At 34.0% G+C, this 18487-nt stretch overlaps 1 protein-coding gene across 1 annotated transcript in view; it reads left to right on the top strand.

The window, feature by feature from the left end:
* The window catches only part of LOC115888458 (protein Wnt-5b-like), a 304485-nt gene that overhangs the window by 61594 nt on the left and 224404 nt on the right, over positions 1 to 18487 (top strand). The window contains exon 2 of the mRNA XM_030908203.1: positions 2210 to 2340. Within this exon, the coding sequence (XP_030764063.1) occupies positions 2210 to 2340 (131 nt within the window). The remainder of the gene's footprint in view (positions 1 to 2209; positions 2341 to 18487) is intronic.

Raw genomic sequence — 18487 nt, 5'->3', positions numbered from 1 at the left:
AAGAGAAATATATTCTCTATTATAGATTAATTAACTTAAAATATGACCTACAAAAAAAATGCCTCTGTATACAGGGTGTTCAAAAATACACGGTCAAATTTCAGTTTGATTTCGCAACAAGAAATGTGGAAAAGTGTTCCTATAAACATGAGTCTGGAGTCTGTAAATGCATAGACTCCATCCGTAACCTGGAATGGGTGTCCTCCAACGTTCTAGGACACTCGAAAAAGTTTCTCAGAACTTACGACCGAGAAAAATCAAAGGTTTTCCTCGAGGTTTTCCTTGATTTAAAAAAAATAAACAATTCGGAAGATCGAAACAGAAGTATGAATATACATTGTATTGTATTGTATTGACTAAGAGTGGGTCCCATGGGACCCTCCACTGCGGCCGCGAGGGCCTATTGTGGCTCAGTTTCTACAAGCTCTAATATACAAAGAGCGTTAAAGTTCACCCTCAAGACCCAGCCTTTTAACATAGGCCGTTATGTTCGAGGGTGATATGCATAGGTGATATGTCTCCTAGGTCTGATATGTTTAGCATGGGTTTGCCAAACATCTCATCTAAAAACAATCTTCGGATTTTCACGGGGTTTCTGACAGGACACTGTCTCCTCAACGAACACGTCAGTAGGTTGAAACTGAGTAATAACGACGAATGCGGATTCTGTGGGGAAAATGGGGAAACACCAGAACACCTTATCACTGAGTGCACCGAGACGACGACCGTTCCTGCCATGAACTTTGGTACGGCTGATGTCGAGGATGGAGAGCTGGCCTCTGTGGAGCCGTCTCAGAAACTTGCTTTTGTTAAAGCCCTGAGACTGTATGATGAGTTATAACTCGTTATAACTCAAGACAGGGGAACACACAATAGATCTGTAAGGTCGCGGTGATTAACTCCCCTCCTAAACATTCTACATTCTACATTCTACAAATGCATAGTTTTAAAAATAGTCCGGTCAAATTAGACCAAAAAATAAGAGTAAAGCTACATAAATTTACAACAAACTGAGTGCGTGTAATTCTTTAAAACATAATTAAAAATAACATTTTAATATTTCGAATCATTCCAGTGCCTGGAAAAAAATATGCGAGGTCAAAGGTCAAAAATCTCGAAAAAATTGTTTTTTCGCGATTTTCAGCAAAACGGTAAGTTTTGTCATAAAATTACCGTTTAGACAAAAATTATAGATCATAAAATTCTCTATAAAAAATATATCAATAAAAAGTATTGAGCCACTGTTTCCTTAGAGCCCCTGTTTCTGAGATATAACGAGTCATAGAGTTGTAATCGTCATAATATGAACACGTTTCCACGCCACCTATGAGTTTGTGTACTTAGGTTATATGAGGTTGTGTACTTAGTGCGTTATATTTATGGTCTATAATTTATGTCTGAGGCACTTTTATGACAAAACTTAACGCTGAAAATCGCGACATAAACATTTTTTTTCGAGATTTTTGACCTTTGACCTCGTATAATTTTTTTTCCAGGAACCGGAATGATTCGGAATTTTAAAATGTTATTTTTAATTATGTTTTAAACAATTACAAGCATTTTCAGCTTGTTGTAAATTTATGTACCTTCCAATGTCTAAATTGACCGGACTAAAATACATTAATTATACTTTAAATAAATAGGCTTTTTTTGATTATCTTTAATATATTTTAGCAGATTTTCATGAAATTAGTCAGTGTTATAGTGATTAATTAATGCTTAATTCGTATTAACTTAATTCAGGCCAATTTAAATTAAAATCCAGTCCAGTGGTGTCCCAGGGGAACATGTCATACCTTATCGAAGATAATTATTATTCTAAAAAATATGCGTCACTGACTTTTGCCCAATTCTTATATATTTTTTTTTAATTACGCTTTAAACTTTTTTCTCTACTATTATATGCTTTTCTATAGTATTGGTTTTCGACAAATAATAAAACCAATTCATTGCAGATCTCAGAGCCCCACTAAAAATTTTTTAAAAAGTTATATTTCAATTTCCCACTAAAGTTAACTACAAAAATACTTGGATAACGAAGTTAAACAAAAAAATTGCTAAAAAAACAATAATTTTGTGGCACTGATTTATTATTTGAAAGTAGATTGAAGAAGCTATAATTATATTAACTAACCAATTAAACAATTTAGGTATATTTTATTGTATCTACATTTTTAATCCATTTTAAATATTATATTTTTATTTACAGATGAGATTTTCCGAGAAATTTCGAAGGAAATTCATCATCATGATCCAGTGCTTAGGATATTTATTGCTGGGATTATTTTGGACGAATCCCACTACAGCTCTAAGAAGATCTTTCACAAATGGAACATGGATGTAAGCACATTTTTTATTCTCATATTATTGGGTTATTTTAGACTTCAATAACCCAATAACAACAAATATTTTTTATGTTATTCTTGAACAAATTAGAAAATAGATATTTACGATACAAGTGAGTTAACAGCATCATTAAGATACGCGCGTGAAAGTTGCACAACGAATGCGTAGCACGAGTTGTGTAACCACACAAATATCCTTAATGGAGTTAACTTGCGTGTATTGTACAATATTTTATCTACGTCTAACTATAAAAACACACAATGAATCTAAAAAATTATTGTACTTGACTATACACTTATCCTAAAAATCAATTACCTTAATACCTTTGTTCAAATAACACCATGCATGGCAATGTCAATATGACAGTAAATAATATTGATGTCACTAGTTTAAAAAATGAGCGATTCGGAAAGTATTCCCTGTGACATTGCAGAAGAGGCATTCAGAGCCGTTTCTGGATTGCTTCCAGCAAGATCGAAACAGGAGTATGAATATACATACTCTAAGTATGAAAAATGGTGCAAAAAAGTACACAACTGAAATGAAAAGGTACTCATAACATATTTTTCCAATTTATCCGCTACTTATAAGCCTTCGTTTCTTTGGCTTTCTATTCAATGATACGTACTATGATATCTATTAAAATGAATATACAGGGTGTCCCAGAAATAAGTGCAAGTATTTTAACTGGTAGTATAGTTTAACCCCAGAAATACGCCTATGAGGGGTTTTTCGTGAAAAATTTTTTTTGATAATTCGAAATTTTTTTAAGAATTTTTTGGAAATTTGTTTAGTTTTAGTTTAAAAACATAATTTCTTCACAATATGGCAACATAGGTATTATATTAAATTTACAAGAAAGAAAATCGAGAAAAGATCCAGTGGTTCTCAAAATTTTAGCAAAAAATCATTTTTTTTGGGAAATTTTCAAAGTAAAATAACTCAGTTATTTTGGACTTATTTTGAAAAACGATAAAGAGAAAATATGTTTCTTTTATCGAGATCTACCATCCCTTAAAATACTTGCACTTATTTCTGGGACACCCTGTATATGCTTCATCAGGCATTTACTTAAAAGATTGTTCAAATAACTGTATCATTAACATTTATAATAAATAAGTTTTCATGTTTTTATATAATAATTATTATCAATAGAACAGTTTATTTGTATTTAGTAGGTATTTAGTGTAAAATAAATGTTTTACAAAATATTTTTTTTCTCTTTGGTAGTCATCTAAACAAGGAGTGCGGTAGTGAAAATCCGTCAGCTAAGAAGCTCTTGACTCACTCAAAATGCGTGAGTTAATAGCTTCTTAACTCACTGACGTAGATAAAAGCGTTTAACTAATTTTATGACTTTATTTGTAGCATTCTATTCGTCGGCTTTATGACGAAAAGGCGTATTTCGATTTTTGGCGATTTTGAGATGTTTTAACATAGCGAATTTGCGCATCTCAATATTGCACCTTTTTCATTTTATATTCGTTTAAAAATTTGCCCCATCTCAAAAATAATATTATTGTGTTATTGTTTTTCTTTCGTTATGACGAAGAGAGGTATGTTGAGATAGGGCTCTTTGTTATATCAATTGTTATACCAATTGTCATACTACAAGAAAGATGGAATTTGAGATAGGTCCTTTTGTTTTAAGTTATGAAAATGCTACCTAATTTTTTTCTGATGGTTGCTTGGGACTAAATAAAACTTCTATCATGGCAGCAGCTCTCTTTTACAGTGTGATTTTGAGTCTGTTTTTTTTGCCAAAAACCATTGTTAGAATAAGCTAGACTCTGCACATAGCTGTATCGGGTATGCAAAATATTGTCCGAGAATAAAAGGTCGAAGAAAAATTGATCGAAAGCAAAACAACGAAACGAAAATTGCCCTAATGAAAAAAATCCCGAAATTATAATTTCCCTAAGAACATTTTAGCGGACCAAAAACTTGCCCGAAAAATACAATAATTTTTATCTCATTATCATTGTCAGGCCATTGGCATTGTCATCCCTGTCAATTTTTGGAAAATTTTATTTATTGTGCCTATCATCATCCTGCATAAACACGTAGAATGGAAGTCGAATTTGTTATCATTGAACAGGGAAAACAGAAACTGTTAGTCCACAGTTATTTTTATCAAAAAGGCACGAATGAAGAAACATGTTTTGTTTTTGTTTAGTTTGGTTTTTATTAAATGGACCGTGAGTTTAAATGTCCTCAATTAACTGAATAATTACTAAAAATATATTAGTAAAAAAAAATATATTTGTATAAAAAACAATATTATTAAAATAAGCTAGATAAGTGTATTTTAATTGATTATTGTCTTTGCTTCTGGAATGAAAATTGTCTTTGTTTTCAGTTGATCTAATCCAACGCGAATAAAAGTATTTAAAAACATTTGTTTCTGATTTTTTGGTGATTTTCAGATTTTTTCTGTATGTATGTATTGTATTTTCTTGTATGTATTCCATAATCTGAATATTGTTTTTTTTTCCTTATTAAGAACACTTTACCATCATTTTTAAATTTATTTTACATGGGCGTATGTATACTATTCGTTCGGAAATAAATTTATTATTATTATAACTAAAAGGCCTATCTCTATTAAACAACTAAAAAGAAATTATTTATTAGAATTTACGCACAATTTATCTTCAGAATGTTTCCTCAATGTCTCCGTTTAAGTGTTAATATAAAAACATTATTAAAAAATTAAAGACTTTACATTTATTGGCCAAATAAAGTAAGTGATTTTCTTTAAATTGCTCTCCTGAAAAGTAGCAAAAATCAAAATACACCTTTTCGTCATAAAGCCGATATATTATTCGTTTGATTAGGAAAAAGATACTTATTGAAATGGTATGTAAATTTGGTAGTATATAAATTTGTGTGTTTTTTAAATATTATATATCTACAAAAGCCAAGTTGTCTAGTCATTAAGAATATCCGGCGTTTTGCAGTTTCACAGTTAAGTACTTTTGGTTTCTTTGAATTAGCACTATAGTAAATGTCAGAGATATATTACATAACATATATTGGTTTATTACGCAGCTTTAATTGAAGACTAATTCAAGAGGCGGTACTTAGGATTATTTTTCTTCTGCTTTAGAAATCTTCCATCTTTATATTTCGTCGGATACTATCATCAACTATTTTTAGTGCGCAACTTTCTCTTGTTTGGATTTGACAGCTGTTTATTTATTCTTATCCGGAGAAAACGATTTTTCAGTAATTGAAGTTATTCTTATTTTATTATTTTGATGTAGGACAATTGGGAAAAGTTTTGTTTGATCTGAAATTGAGGGCTCGCGGTATTTTCAAGTTTGTGTGATTTAGTATTAAGATAATAAGATCTATTTTTCATATCAACAACGTAGGTCCAATTAATTTTTCTTTCGATTTATTATAATTTTCTTCCAAGTGCTTTTAACGATTCGAATGAAATTTTGAGGGTAAAAGTACTTAAAGTACCTACGTCTACTGGATCTGCGTTGAAAGGAAATATGCTAATGAAGGAAAAGCTATGAAAGGAATGCGGACAAAAAACATTTAGCAATATATTTTATAAATCGCTACCTAAATAGAAGCGGCAGGGGGTCTACGTGGACTTGACTGACTTGACGAGTATCTCACCGCAAAACACTCCGCCCACTCATTTTATTGGCTACTTGCAAGTTTGTCGAATTTTTATTGATGGGACGCGTCGCCTAATTTTTTACGAGAAACATCGAGAGAATATCGTGTCCCCCCTTACGGATACCCCGTAGCTACAGATAGACTTACTGCCATTACTCGCTGACGAGTATTTGACAAGCATCAAAAGCATCATTCTTTCATGAGCTTTTCTGTGACTTTTCTGTGCCCGATACATGATGTTATCTCTCTTCCGCACTCCGGAAATTCAAAAATCTCATTACTTTGATGCCTCTTTACTTTTTGGTTGTCGTTGTTAATTAAGTTTACGCAGTTCTTCTCCATTGCGTTCTTTTGTGCGCTGCTTCTTTCCACCGATTCTGAATGCTTATCCCCTTTAAGTTTTCATGGAAAATATCCTTGATCTTTTGAGTTGCCCACCCGGTTTGCTCTTACCCTCTACAAGCTCACCGTAAGAAGATATTTCGGTAGGCGGTTTTCTTGCGGGATTTAGTAATCATGACTTCAGCACTCTCACAGCTAGCTTTTTCAAGGATTGGTACATTTGAGGCATGGTGGTACCATTTGATTATTAACAGTTGTCTAAGGTGTCTCTGTTGCAACTTGTTTAATGCCTTCATGTGTCGGCGGTACGGCACCCATATTTCGCTTTCATATAACATGGTGGGGATTATTATTGCTTGGTCCACTGCAAGTTTTATTTTTCTGCTCAAGTCATGATTGTAGACATTAGCGTAACTAACAATTCATCCTGGGGGGTTTAGGGTTGAACGCAGGGGTAGTCTAGGGATTTGGTTTTTACCAATAAATACACTTTTTGAATAAAACGTTTACATGAATTTCTCTCACTAAATTTGATAGACTTGGTTATATCAACCCGTGTTCCCGTGAATTACTTAAATACCTACAAATTTTGTAAAAAAAATAAAAACTAACACACATTTTTTAAACACAAAAATAATATTAACTAAATAAAAACAGAAAAAATAATTTTTACTATATATCAAACAAATAAAAGCTAATATTTAGCCAAGAGTCATCGTTCAGTCAAAATTCAATATTTCTCTGGGTGGTGCCCAGCAGCACAGGAGGGAAGGGGTGTCGGAGCCCTCGCGGACTCCCCTATACTTACGCCAATGATTGTAAAAAACCCTGTCTTTTAATTTGCAGAAAGCTCTTGAGGCGCGGCTAATTCTGTGCTGAATTTCAAAGTCGACATTGACCTTTTCCGAAATCAAACTGCCGAGGAAATTGAGAATTCCGGGGTAAAAGTTACTATAAGTACCACATATTTTAATGCTAAAAACGTGTCACCAAGTTCATAATTAAACAGAATAGTATCTTAAGCACAAAAAAAATATTTTGAATAATTTTTGGACAGTTAAATGTACAGGAAAGAAAGACAAAAAAGATAACCGATTCATATTAAGGATAAGGATACTACAAATGAAAGGCTTGGTAATGGATTCAAAACAGGATTTGTAAAATATGATTTTATCTTATACATTAAGATATGTTGCACATTAAGTTGAAATGTTTTAAATGCAACTTTATTTTTGTTTTTCTTGTTTAATTCAGCCTCACATATAAAGGCAAAATATCTTTAAGATATTTCAACATATGTGGCATAAAAGCTTATTTTAAATTGTTCTTTTTTATAACAGCATTAGCTATGAAACCTGTATGAATGTACCTTGTTGCTAACTATTACGCGATATTTGTGTTTTCAGGAAACAGCTATAAATATGTTAAGCTCTTATTATAAAGATAAAAGAGAGACAGTAGCTCTTAATGATGGGATATCTACAGTGAAGTAGGTGCCACAAGGAATGTGGGGTTTCACAAGAATCCTTGGTCCTCTTCTCTTTTGTATTTATACGTTTACGTTAAAGATTTACAGTCATTCAAACAATTGCATTACAAAGTCATTTATTAATTTAAAATTAGTATTCTCTCACCGTAAAGTTTTAAATTTAGAGCCATAAAAATGCTATGTGAGTCAGTCATTACTCTTACATATAAACAAGGCTCTTACTAAATAATACTAATTTTTACGTATATTTATGAATAAATACACTTTTGACAGGATGCCAATCAAAAGTTGCCGCAACTATGTTTAATTAATATAATAATAACTGATTTTGGAGACGACATTATGTTCATAAAAATTTTTGATCGTTTATTATATACATATTATATCAAATTAAAGCTATTTTTTTTCTCTGCATGATGTTATAAGGGTTAATCAAAAAGTTCCGCGAAATAGGGGTTGCCATGGTTCAAAGTTAATCATAAACGTTTTTTATTAACGCACTGTTGCCCCGGCAACAGTGCTAATAAAAAGTGTTAATAAAAAACGTGCTTTAAAAAAACTTATACGAATTTTGTATAAGTGCCAACCTAAACTATATATTAGGATGTGTTTGAGGAAAATATATAAACTTCTACAGGGTGTCTTTGCTCTAGGTGTATAAAATAAAATTATATATTAAATAAAAATATAATATTATATATTAAAAGATAAAAATGGAGAAAATATTACTTTTTAAACTCCACCATGAAATTTAAGATAAAATTTGCTTTCCGATTCATAACTGTTTCGATTATGTGTATATATTTTTAACTAAATCACACACACACACACACACACACACACACACACACACATGTAAACTCATAAAACTACAGAGAGATATAAAAAACAGTTTGTTTTCTATTAAATATTAATGTTACTTAAAAAAGGGGTATGACCAGACTACTCTGTAGCGATTAAAGGAAAATTATTCAGTGTAGACGTTAAGGATAATCACACTGTATATAATTGATAAATCATAGCTGTCGACAAATAATTCAGTTGTACTCAATTGTTTACAATTTGTCGAAAAGTCACATATTTTACTGTTGGATTTTTTTTGTCACAGGTCGTCATGTTATTAACTAAACTAAATACGTTAAAGATGATTATATCATTTTATGAATGGCGGAGGTGTTTACCTACCTTATCCAGGTAAACAGGTAAATATTTATTTGTTTTGATATAGTGAAAAATGCTATGCAGGCGAATACACCTTCAATAAAATTTTGTAAATTAACCTTATCATGTCGTATAATGAACGGCAAAATGCGTAAAAATCCCGTTATTTCTCATGATAACAAAGTATGTAACGTTTAATTCCGCGGCTGGTTCTGTCGTCGTCAGTCGACTACGCCATCAGGATCCTAACTAAACGCGTGTTAGCGAAAGAAACAGAACCGTATTTCAATCGGGCGCAGACACCTGAGTATGCCGGTATTTAGATAGGCGATAGGTAATTTAATACGGCCATAAACACCACTGGCTATTTATCTGTGGACTGGAAAAACTCCAAATTGCTGTACGTCTGGGAAACGGCTATTGAGATGTTCGCGACTGGACGCCGCGGCCGAATCGAACACGCAGTATATACTAGGCGACTAAAGGCTGGAGGTGTAGTGCTAGACAAACTAGTTTTATCTGACACTTTAAATCGTTTAGTATAAAGCAAGTGCTTCTATAAAGATAGAAGCGTATGATGACATTGCAGCTTAAAATTATTATGAATAATGTCTGGACTATTATGTGGCTGGAGTATTTCTTGAAAACAAAAAGAAGACGAAGTTCCTTTTGTACTTAACACCACCGTAAAATCGTAAAATCTGTAAAATTCTTAGGGCTTGCTTAACTTGTCAGTGGCTAGAACTGTTTATTATGCACTTTTTGAGTCGCACCTCAGATATGCCCTTCCATTCTGGGGTACGTGTTGTGCGACTCGCATTTTGACCGCATTTCAAGCTCCAGAAAAGAGCTGTTCGATATTCACTGAGACTAAACAGCTGAACTCATTGCCAGGACTTTTTTAAAAAAATAAAAATATAAACTCTTCCTTCCTTATTTATATTTGAATATGTTTGCCTAATGCGTAAGCTTCTCAGGAAAGGCCATCTCACACTTATCCATTCAGGAACGTGGAGCAAGATCTTTATCTACCTACCCCACGCTCAAAGTTCGTTAAAAGTTCAATATTATACAACTAGAAATAAATGCACAACCACCTGCCATTTGAAATCAAATCCATAACATCATTTTCTTCATTTCGCAAAGCATTGAAATCTTATTTACTAGATAAGACTTTCCACGCCGTAAATGACTTATATTTTGATAATCGAATTTCATCTTGTAAACACTGGTCTATAAAATTTTTAGACAATAAAAGCATTTATTTAGAATAAATCCAAGAATCACCCCCTTAAATATTAGTATGTCATTAAGGAACACCCGTATAAGAAAAAAAAATTGAGGTCGGATAGTAAAGACAAAAAATGCCATAAACTGATATACTGATGTATATGTATCATAGAAAAATAAGGCTAGCCGAGGACATGCAAGCCATTATTAAGACGTTCTGTACATTCGGCCATTAGTCCTATCAAAAGTTGTTCTGCGGCACGCATGCAAGATTTAATTTTAGGCTTTGGATGCGCCCAAGCTGCCTCTTCCTACTATTCATCTTCTTGCGGCTATTAATATTGCTATTGCGGCGGTGCGAATGAAAGCAGGCGAAAGACGGGTCGCTCAAATAAGAAGTGTAGACCACACGGAACAGCAATTTTATCGTTTATGATTTATCGAGCGTGAATATAAAATTGTATGGACAGATTACCTATATTAGGAAATTTTCGTGTACTTTGTAGTTTGTATGATATATAAATAAATTTTATGAGGTTGCTATTAGCCTAATGCACTAGGACTTTGTGGCCCTCACCTTATCTCTAGATTACATCCAGCCCTGTCCTAAGTCTAACACCGCATAATCGAGAAATAAACGGCGTCCAGCTGACTTAGAAATGAGGATCTATAACGATCTTGCTTTAGAATGTAGAATGAATAAGAGGGGGGTTAATCACTGCGACAAAGATGTACTGTGCCCTCCTTCCTAGAGTTATAACTTATCACACAGTAGTCTACTGTAGGAGGAGGGACAGGGAATTGTCCATCCTCCTCTGACAACAGATGTTCTTCCTTCAAGGGTTTCACGGTTGAAGTTTGGCCCTCCGTGGCACCCTTTACAGTCGCGAACCTTGCCTCCGGCTGAGGTACTCGTGAGATGGAGGCTGGAAGATCTGTCTGTCTCCATTTTCTCTCTTTAACTTGGTTTCTTCTTAGACCTGACACCGGTGTTGTCCCGTATCTATAATAGAGGATATATCCCTCTTTCTCTATTACCTCTTTGGATTTGAGGTCGATTTCTATTATGAGGACTTGACCATGACCCTCTCCTCGAGTTGATGACTCACAAATTCGATGTCCCTACATTGGAATTCTCAGCCTGAATAAGGCTCAGCAGGCAGGTGGTGTCTTTCCCCTTGCTCCTCGGCAGAAAGACAGTGATGGCCCCCCCTTTTGAGATGTTTTCTTCCTTCACTGCAACCAGTCCCGGCCGTTGCCAATTTTTAAGCTTAGGTGTGATTTCTACCAACTAATTCTCCAATTCTTGAGATACACAATCTGTGAGGATCATGCCGACTCGAAAGTGTATACCCGCAAAATGCAACTAACCCACATTTACAGATCGTTGTGTTGCGATCGTCGCCACTACTTCGTCCAGTATCGCCTCTTCTAGAACCGTTTGCTGGTCTGTGATGGTCTGTTTGCTGGTCTGTTTGCTGGTCTGTTTGCTGGTCTGTGATCAGTGCATCCTCTGGGTAATCCTTTGGCAGCACCGCCATTTTCACATGTCCAGCAACAGCGGCAAAGCTGGTGATAGGTCCCTGCTTGCCTCCCAGTGTTGGACGGCTTTCCATCCTGGCTTTTTTCTCTCCTTGCCGTCCTTGCCGGAGCAAAGGAGAGATGTTCTCGTTCCCTCTCTTGCTCTTTGGTGGAGATGCGCCAGGCTGTTGTTTTTAGTCTTCTAACTAACCACGTATCCCTTTGACCTAGTCCCGCTATCGTAGGATTTAGGTTTTTGCTGAGATTGTCTTCTCTTGGTTCGGGTGGTCCAAGCCGGTTTTCCCATCATCCTAAAGATTTTTTAGCCACCCATAATTTTGTTGACAATTTTGTAATTATTTTTGCAACGTCGCAAAATTTTTGTGGGCATATGAATGGCATCGATACGCCTTGTATAAAGAAATTTTGACCTAGGCACAAGAGCTAAAAAGAGGTAGTGTTTGATTGTTGAGTTTTTGTTTGTATGTTTGAGTGTTGGTTATTAACTATGAACATCTTGAGAGCATTTTAGCAGAATTTTTCCCACTAAAATATTAGGTACTATTTCATTTTTTTTGTATCTCCTCAATTTTTTGCTCAATCAATGGAAGTAATTCCTAATGGTACACCCTGTATTTATCTCTTTAAATTAAAAACAACAGGGAAAACACTGAAACATTGTATAAGTTAATTCTGAATTTGTATTTTAAGTAAAACAGTTTTGATGTAGTGTTCCTACCCGTCCAATTATAAATACTTTCTTGGAGCTAATAATATAAACATAGAGCTGCAATTGTGTGGTAAGCGAATTCTTAGAATTACAGAATACGTTTTCGTTCAACTGACATACATACATTTACAGAGTACGGGTACTTATAATTTATATGCACTTTGAACGTAATTTGCATTTATTTTAGTAATTGGTCACTTATGGAAGTTATTTGCTAAATTTCAGTTATTAGAAGTAATTATATGCAATCAGCTGCCTTCTTAACTTGATAGAAGATAACATATCCCAGAACTCTGAATATATGACACTAAAAACTAAACTTGTTAAATTATTTCATCTTCATGAAATTTGAAAACATTACTGGCTTTATGTAATTTGTATATGGTTTACTAGTTGTCCTATTAAAAAGTAAAGTATATTTTGTTATCAGAGATAATCTTGACTGAACTTACTTTGCTTACGAGGTGTCCGAACCACGATCCACGGCCATATAACAGCCTACCGCTTTAGCGAGTGTCTAAATCAATGGTTTACACTAATTGGTCTATGTATCTCACAAATTATCAGCAATTTAAAAATCTAAAAACATTATCAGATAGCCCTAATAAAGTGGCTATGAGAATGTACAATTAGCTTTTTGATTTTCCTAAAAGTAAAGGAAGGAAAAAATAAAATTGATTTTCCAAAAAGTCCGTTTTTCCAAAAAACTCAGCCATTCTTGAAATTTTTAAAACTTTTTTGATGGCATCTTGGTGAACATCCCAAAGCGCAACTTTGCCCCAACTTTAACCATGTTCGTATCTATTAGGGTTACCGAGATACCTCGTACCTCGAAATTGTAGCACCCTGTATAAGCGTCCGAATTTTAATGTTCCTTTAAGAAATGTCACAATAATGCAAAGTGATATATTAGTTTTAATAAATTTAGTTATTTAAAAAATCGTCGATAAATTCAGCAGTGTAAATTAATTGTTTTACTTCGTAAATTTTAAGTTTTGAAAGTTGTAAATTTTTTTAAACGTCACAAAAGTATTAATTTTTGCGACGTGATTGACAACAACATGGTAAGTAAGTAGTTAGGTAGTAATTATAACGCCTATAGGCATAAAAGTAAAGCACTTTTACGCCTAAGCACAAAAGTCCGAAATATATTATAACTGATTTTTTGTGCCTCGCTTGTACATCAAACGTCCACTCCACAGCCGCGCCACAAAAAGTATCATTTTTACTACTAATAAAGCAAACCATGTTTGCTCTTATCGCTAAAAAATTATGACGTCCGGAATTTGTACGGATTTTTGTGTAGGCGTGCCCTGGGTGGACAAGTTTTCATCTGGTAACCCTAATCAGAGGATTTAACAAATTATTGCTCTGCAAAGTTTAGACATTTTGTAGAGACCAGTTAGACCGACTATAATATTGTAAAATTCTAAAATTAAGAAATTGGCACTTATCAAGTTTTGCCCCTGGACCCTTCATTTGGTATCTAACCACTGGTAACATAGTATTCTGTGTTATCTGATATGTGCTCTAACCGAGGTGAATGAGTAGTGCGTCTCCATAGACTCTTTTGGAATATTAATAGGATAGAACTTTTCAACAGTAGTCTTATCAATTTCTATGTTGAATTCAGAAATTGACTTAAATCAATATCAGGTTGCGAGTTAGCTTATAATTCAATTCATATTTTCTTATTATACAGGGTGCTACAAATTCGAGGTACGAGCATTGGTATCTCGGTAACCGTAATAGATAGGAACATGGTTAAATTGGGGCAAAGTTGCCGCGCTTTGGAATGTTTACCAAGATGCCAAAAAAATTTTTTTTAAAAATTCAAGGATTGCTGAGTTTTTTGGAAAAAACGTTTTTTTTTTAAAAACAGCAATTTAAAGGTCAAGCAATTATAGGTCAACAATTTAAAGATATTATTTTTGTTTTATTGTGAATTTGAAATCTCAGTGTGCGATCTAATAATATGCGTAATATTCATCGTAGTTATTATAGATAAATAAACTTCTACAAACTAGTTTCTAATGTTCTACGAAAGGGTTACAACCCTCCCTATTGCACAAGTTTATTTTTCGTTCAATTTTATTTATAGCTCTTTGAACTTTCTTCTTATACTTCCGAAAGTATTTTGTACTCTTTATTCTAAATGTTGAGATGTATTGATTTCACTTTTACAAATGACGTGAAGTAATGATTCATTTGTATATTATTTTTTATTATTTTATTGCATTTGATTTTCAATATTCAATGTTTTACCCCACGTCATTTTTAAGTTTGAAAGTTTATCGATATTGTAACGATGAATAGATTAAATATTTAAAAAAAAACAGAGCCAGACTTGAAATTAGTTTAAATAAATTGTGTTCAAATGAAACAAAAAAAATATTAAGTGTGGCATATCATTGTACTCAGGAGACCGAGTTCTTTTAAAATCTGAAATAAAAAATGCAGGTCCGTATTTAAAAAAATTAAGTTGGCCTCTGTATCTCACAAATTATCAGCTAATTTGAAAATCTAAAAACACTACCAGATAGCCCTCATAAAGTGGCTATGAGAAAGTGATTAGTTTTTTGATTTTCTTAAAAGTAACGACAGAAAAAAATAAAATTAATTTTCAAAAAAATCCGTTTTTTTTCCAAGAAACTCAGCAATCCTTGAAATTTTTAAAACTTTTTTGATGGCATCTTGGTGAACATCCCAAAGCGCAATTTTGCCCCAATTTAACCATGTTCGTATCTATTACGGTTACCGAGATACCAATGCTCGTATCTCGAATTTGTATCACTCTGTATAGAGCGTAATAGGTATAAGTATAACAAATATGTCAAATGAGACGCATTAGTTTCAGTATGGAAAATGTTCAGTAAAACTATTTAGCAATTAGCAATTTATTTCAAATGACAGAAAAAAAATGATAATCGATCGTGACCTAAAATTCGCACAAATTGCATGTTCTTATTCAAGATATTCAACATATGTTGGCAATAAGATATGTGAATAATTCTATAAATATTACAGGTAAAGGAAAAAAGCATAAATATGAGGAAATGTCAGTTGGCGTAGTAAATGTCTCAGTGGCAATACCACATTTAAAGAAGTGTATATAGATGTAAAGTATGACGACCACCTATAAGATGGCATGAGACCTGGTCTTCATCATCCCAACTGTTCTTAGGGAACCATTGAAGAAAACACAGGACTTGGTACCAACATTTGAAGAAAAAGAAGAAAAGATTACGTACCCCAAGTTACTATGAGTGCTACATATTTTAATGCTAAAAAGGTGTCGACAGATTTACCCCCTGGTAAACACAACCCCCTGGTAAGCACATATGCACGTAGGGACGTGCATATGGGTTACCAGTGGAATATTTTTCTAAAAAAAAACATGTGCGCCACTGACCTTTTTTCCTTAAAAATTGTGTAGGCCATTTAATGCCGATTAAAAGTTGTATCTTGATATTTTGTCCATTTCGATCTCCTAGATGAGATAAATGCAATTTTATTTATCCACGATTAATAAAATTGAAATAAAAATAAAATTACTGATCTACAGTTCTACCTACAGCAAATTCACCAATAAAAGAATTGTATATAAGATCTATTTTTTAAGAGATTTAACAATTTTTTTTCCTGTAACTTTAAAACTATGCATTTCCGCATCCATGTTTATAGGAACTTTTTTCATATTTTTTGATGACAATTTAACCATCAATGAGTACAGTGACAACTCATATGCACGTCCCTGGTGAATATATCGATACTTTTTTAGCATTAAAATGTATCGCTTTTATAATATAGTGACTTTTACCCTCAAAATTTCATTCGAATTTCTAAAAGCACTTGGAAGAAAATTATAATAAACCGAAAAAAAAGTGAAGACTTTAACCTCCTTTAGCTACGAAACTAAGCAGAATCGAACCTATGTTAATTAAAATAAATCTTATTTTTACGAGACGAAATTCCCCCAGATGATGGCACATGTTTTTTGAAAAAAAACACAACCAAACTTATATGGAATCATCTATTATTTTTCGTAATTTTTCAGACGAATGAAAATTTTGTATTTATAAATAAAACTCAGTTAGATAATTAAAAAATTAATCACTTCCCAAAATAAACAAAATGGTGTTTTTTTGGTTTCTGAAACGAAATTAAGATTTAAATTTTTAATGGCCAAAAAGCAAAAACAAAAACAAAATTGATAATTTTAATATTCCTTGTTGCCACCTCTAGCCCTTATGCAAGCTTCTATTCGCGCTGGCATGCTTCTTATTAAATTATCAACGTTGTCTTGGGGTGCTTTTCCCATTCTGCTAATGCTGCATCAATAAGCTGTGCAAGATTTCCTGGATTGTTTCGACGAGCTCTAACCTTTTTTTTGAGCTAGTCCCACAAGTGTTCGCAGGGGAGTGCCGCTCGAATGGCTTAAGTCATATCTTGGCAACAACGACATTGCAAATCTAGACATTAGCGGTAAAATCTGCCTCTTTGCGGACGATACTAGTTTCACTTGGAGCGGCCCAGATGTTGCGGCACTATATGATACTATATCCAGTGACTTACGCACCATTAAGTCTTGGTGCAATTCTATTCTTCTATGCCTCAACCTATCAAAAACTAAAGTTTTGTCATATAAAAGTACTATACAACCTTTTGTACTTAATAACACCACTATTGACGTCGTGGACTCTGTGAAATTCTTAGGACTTGTTGTAGACAACTCGTTAAAATGGGACTTTCACATCGAAGCTCTATCAAAGAAACTAAGCGCTGCCTGTTTGGCGCTAAGATCAGTTTCTAAGGAACTTAACTTCTCCACCTCTAGAATAGCCTATTATGCCCTTTTTGAGTCACATCTTCGTTATGCCCTTCCATTCTGGGGTACTTGCTGCGCAACAACATTTGATCGTGTTTTCAAACTTCAAAAGCGAGCAGTTCGATATTTATTGGGACTGAACAGTAGAACTCACTGCCAGAATTTCTTTAAAAATTTGAAAATACTGACTCTTCCTTCTTTATTCATTTTTGAATCCCTTTGCTTAATCCGCAAGCACAAATCTGCTATTCCTGAAAGGCCATCTCATAACTATCCACTTAGGAATGCAGAGCACGATCTTTATCTGCCAACCCCGAGCTCAAAACTAGTTACAGATTCAATACTGTACTGTTACGTTTTTGTCGGTTCCGTGTGGATAGAAAGTCACAATTTATTTAAACACTATTTATTTAACACTAATTAACAAAAACAATAACGATAAAAGACTTATAGAACTATTTACAAACAATTTATAACTAAGAATTTATTTTGAATTTTAGCGCGTCAACTGTATATTTATAACTGCCCCCTGTAGGCCACCGCCGCCGGCTTTTATACCGACAGGTAAAGAACTCTAGAATTGTCCATAGATCGTTAGGTGCGTAGACAAGGTTTTCGAATGTTCTCGTATGTACTAGTCCATTCCAGTGGGACTCGATTCTTCTAGAACGAATGAATCATTGCGGTGTCTATGCGATGTTAAGGTCATCCGAGGGCGGGCCATATTGTGAGGTTAGGTCGAGTCCACACCGGCCCGCAACACTGCCCCTTCTTAGGCACATGCTCGTCCCGAGATTATACGGTGAATGAAGGTATTTGCAAAGCTGGCCCCTGGTACATTGCGAAGTCTGGTAGAAATAGCAGTCTACAGTTTTCTCTCCCGATCTCAGCTTTGGGTTGTAGCAGCAAACGAGGATCTCGATTCCCGTAAATCTGAACAAGACTTCAATCATGTTCCGGATTGTACGCCAACTCAAACCATCGAGTCCACACGCCAGCTTCGGAATGGCTAATCGTGCAATGTTGTTGTTTAGCAGGGCTTCTCTCAGTTCAATCAGGGTCTTCCATAGATTGAGATAAGTCGGCTTACTCGGGGACCATTCCTTGGTGACCAGGTAGAAGATGTGCCTTGCTTGACCATGTGCATTGTCGGTTAGCCTCAAGACGCTTCCAACCTCTGGATCCTGTCGGCGTAGTTCTCCGA

The sequence above is a fragment of the Sitophilus oryzae genome, unplaced genomic scaffold (genome assembly GCF_002938485.1).
Source record: "Sitophilus oryzae breed Bouriz unplaced genomic scaffold, Soryzae_2.0 scaffold_738_pilon_pilon, whole genome shotgun sequence".
Taxonomy (NCBI): Eukaryota; Metazoa; Arthropoda; class Insecta; order Coleoptera; family Curculionidae; genus Sitophilus; species Sitophilus oryzae.
This window is presented reverse-complemented; position numbering and strand designations above follow the sequence as displayed.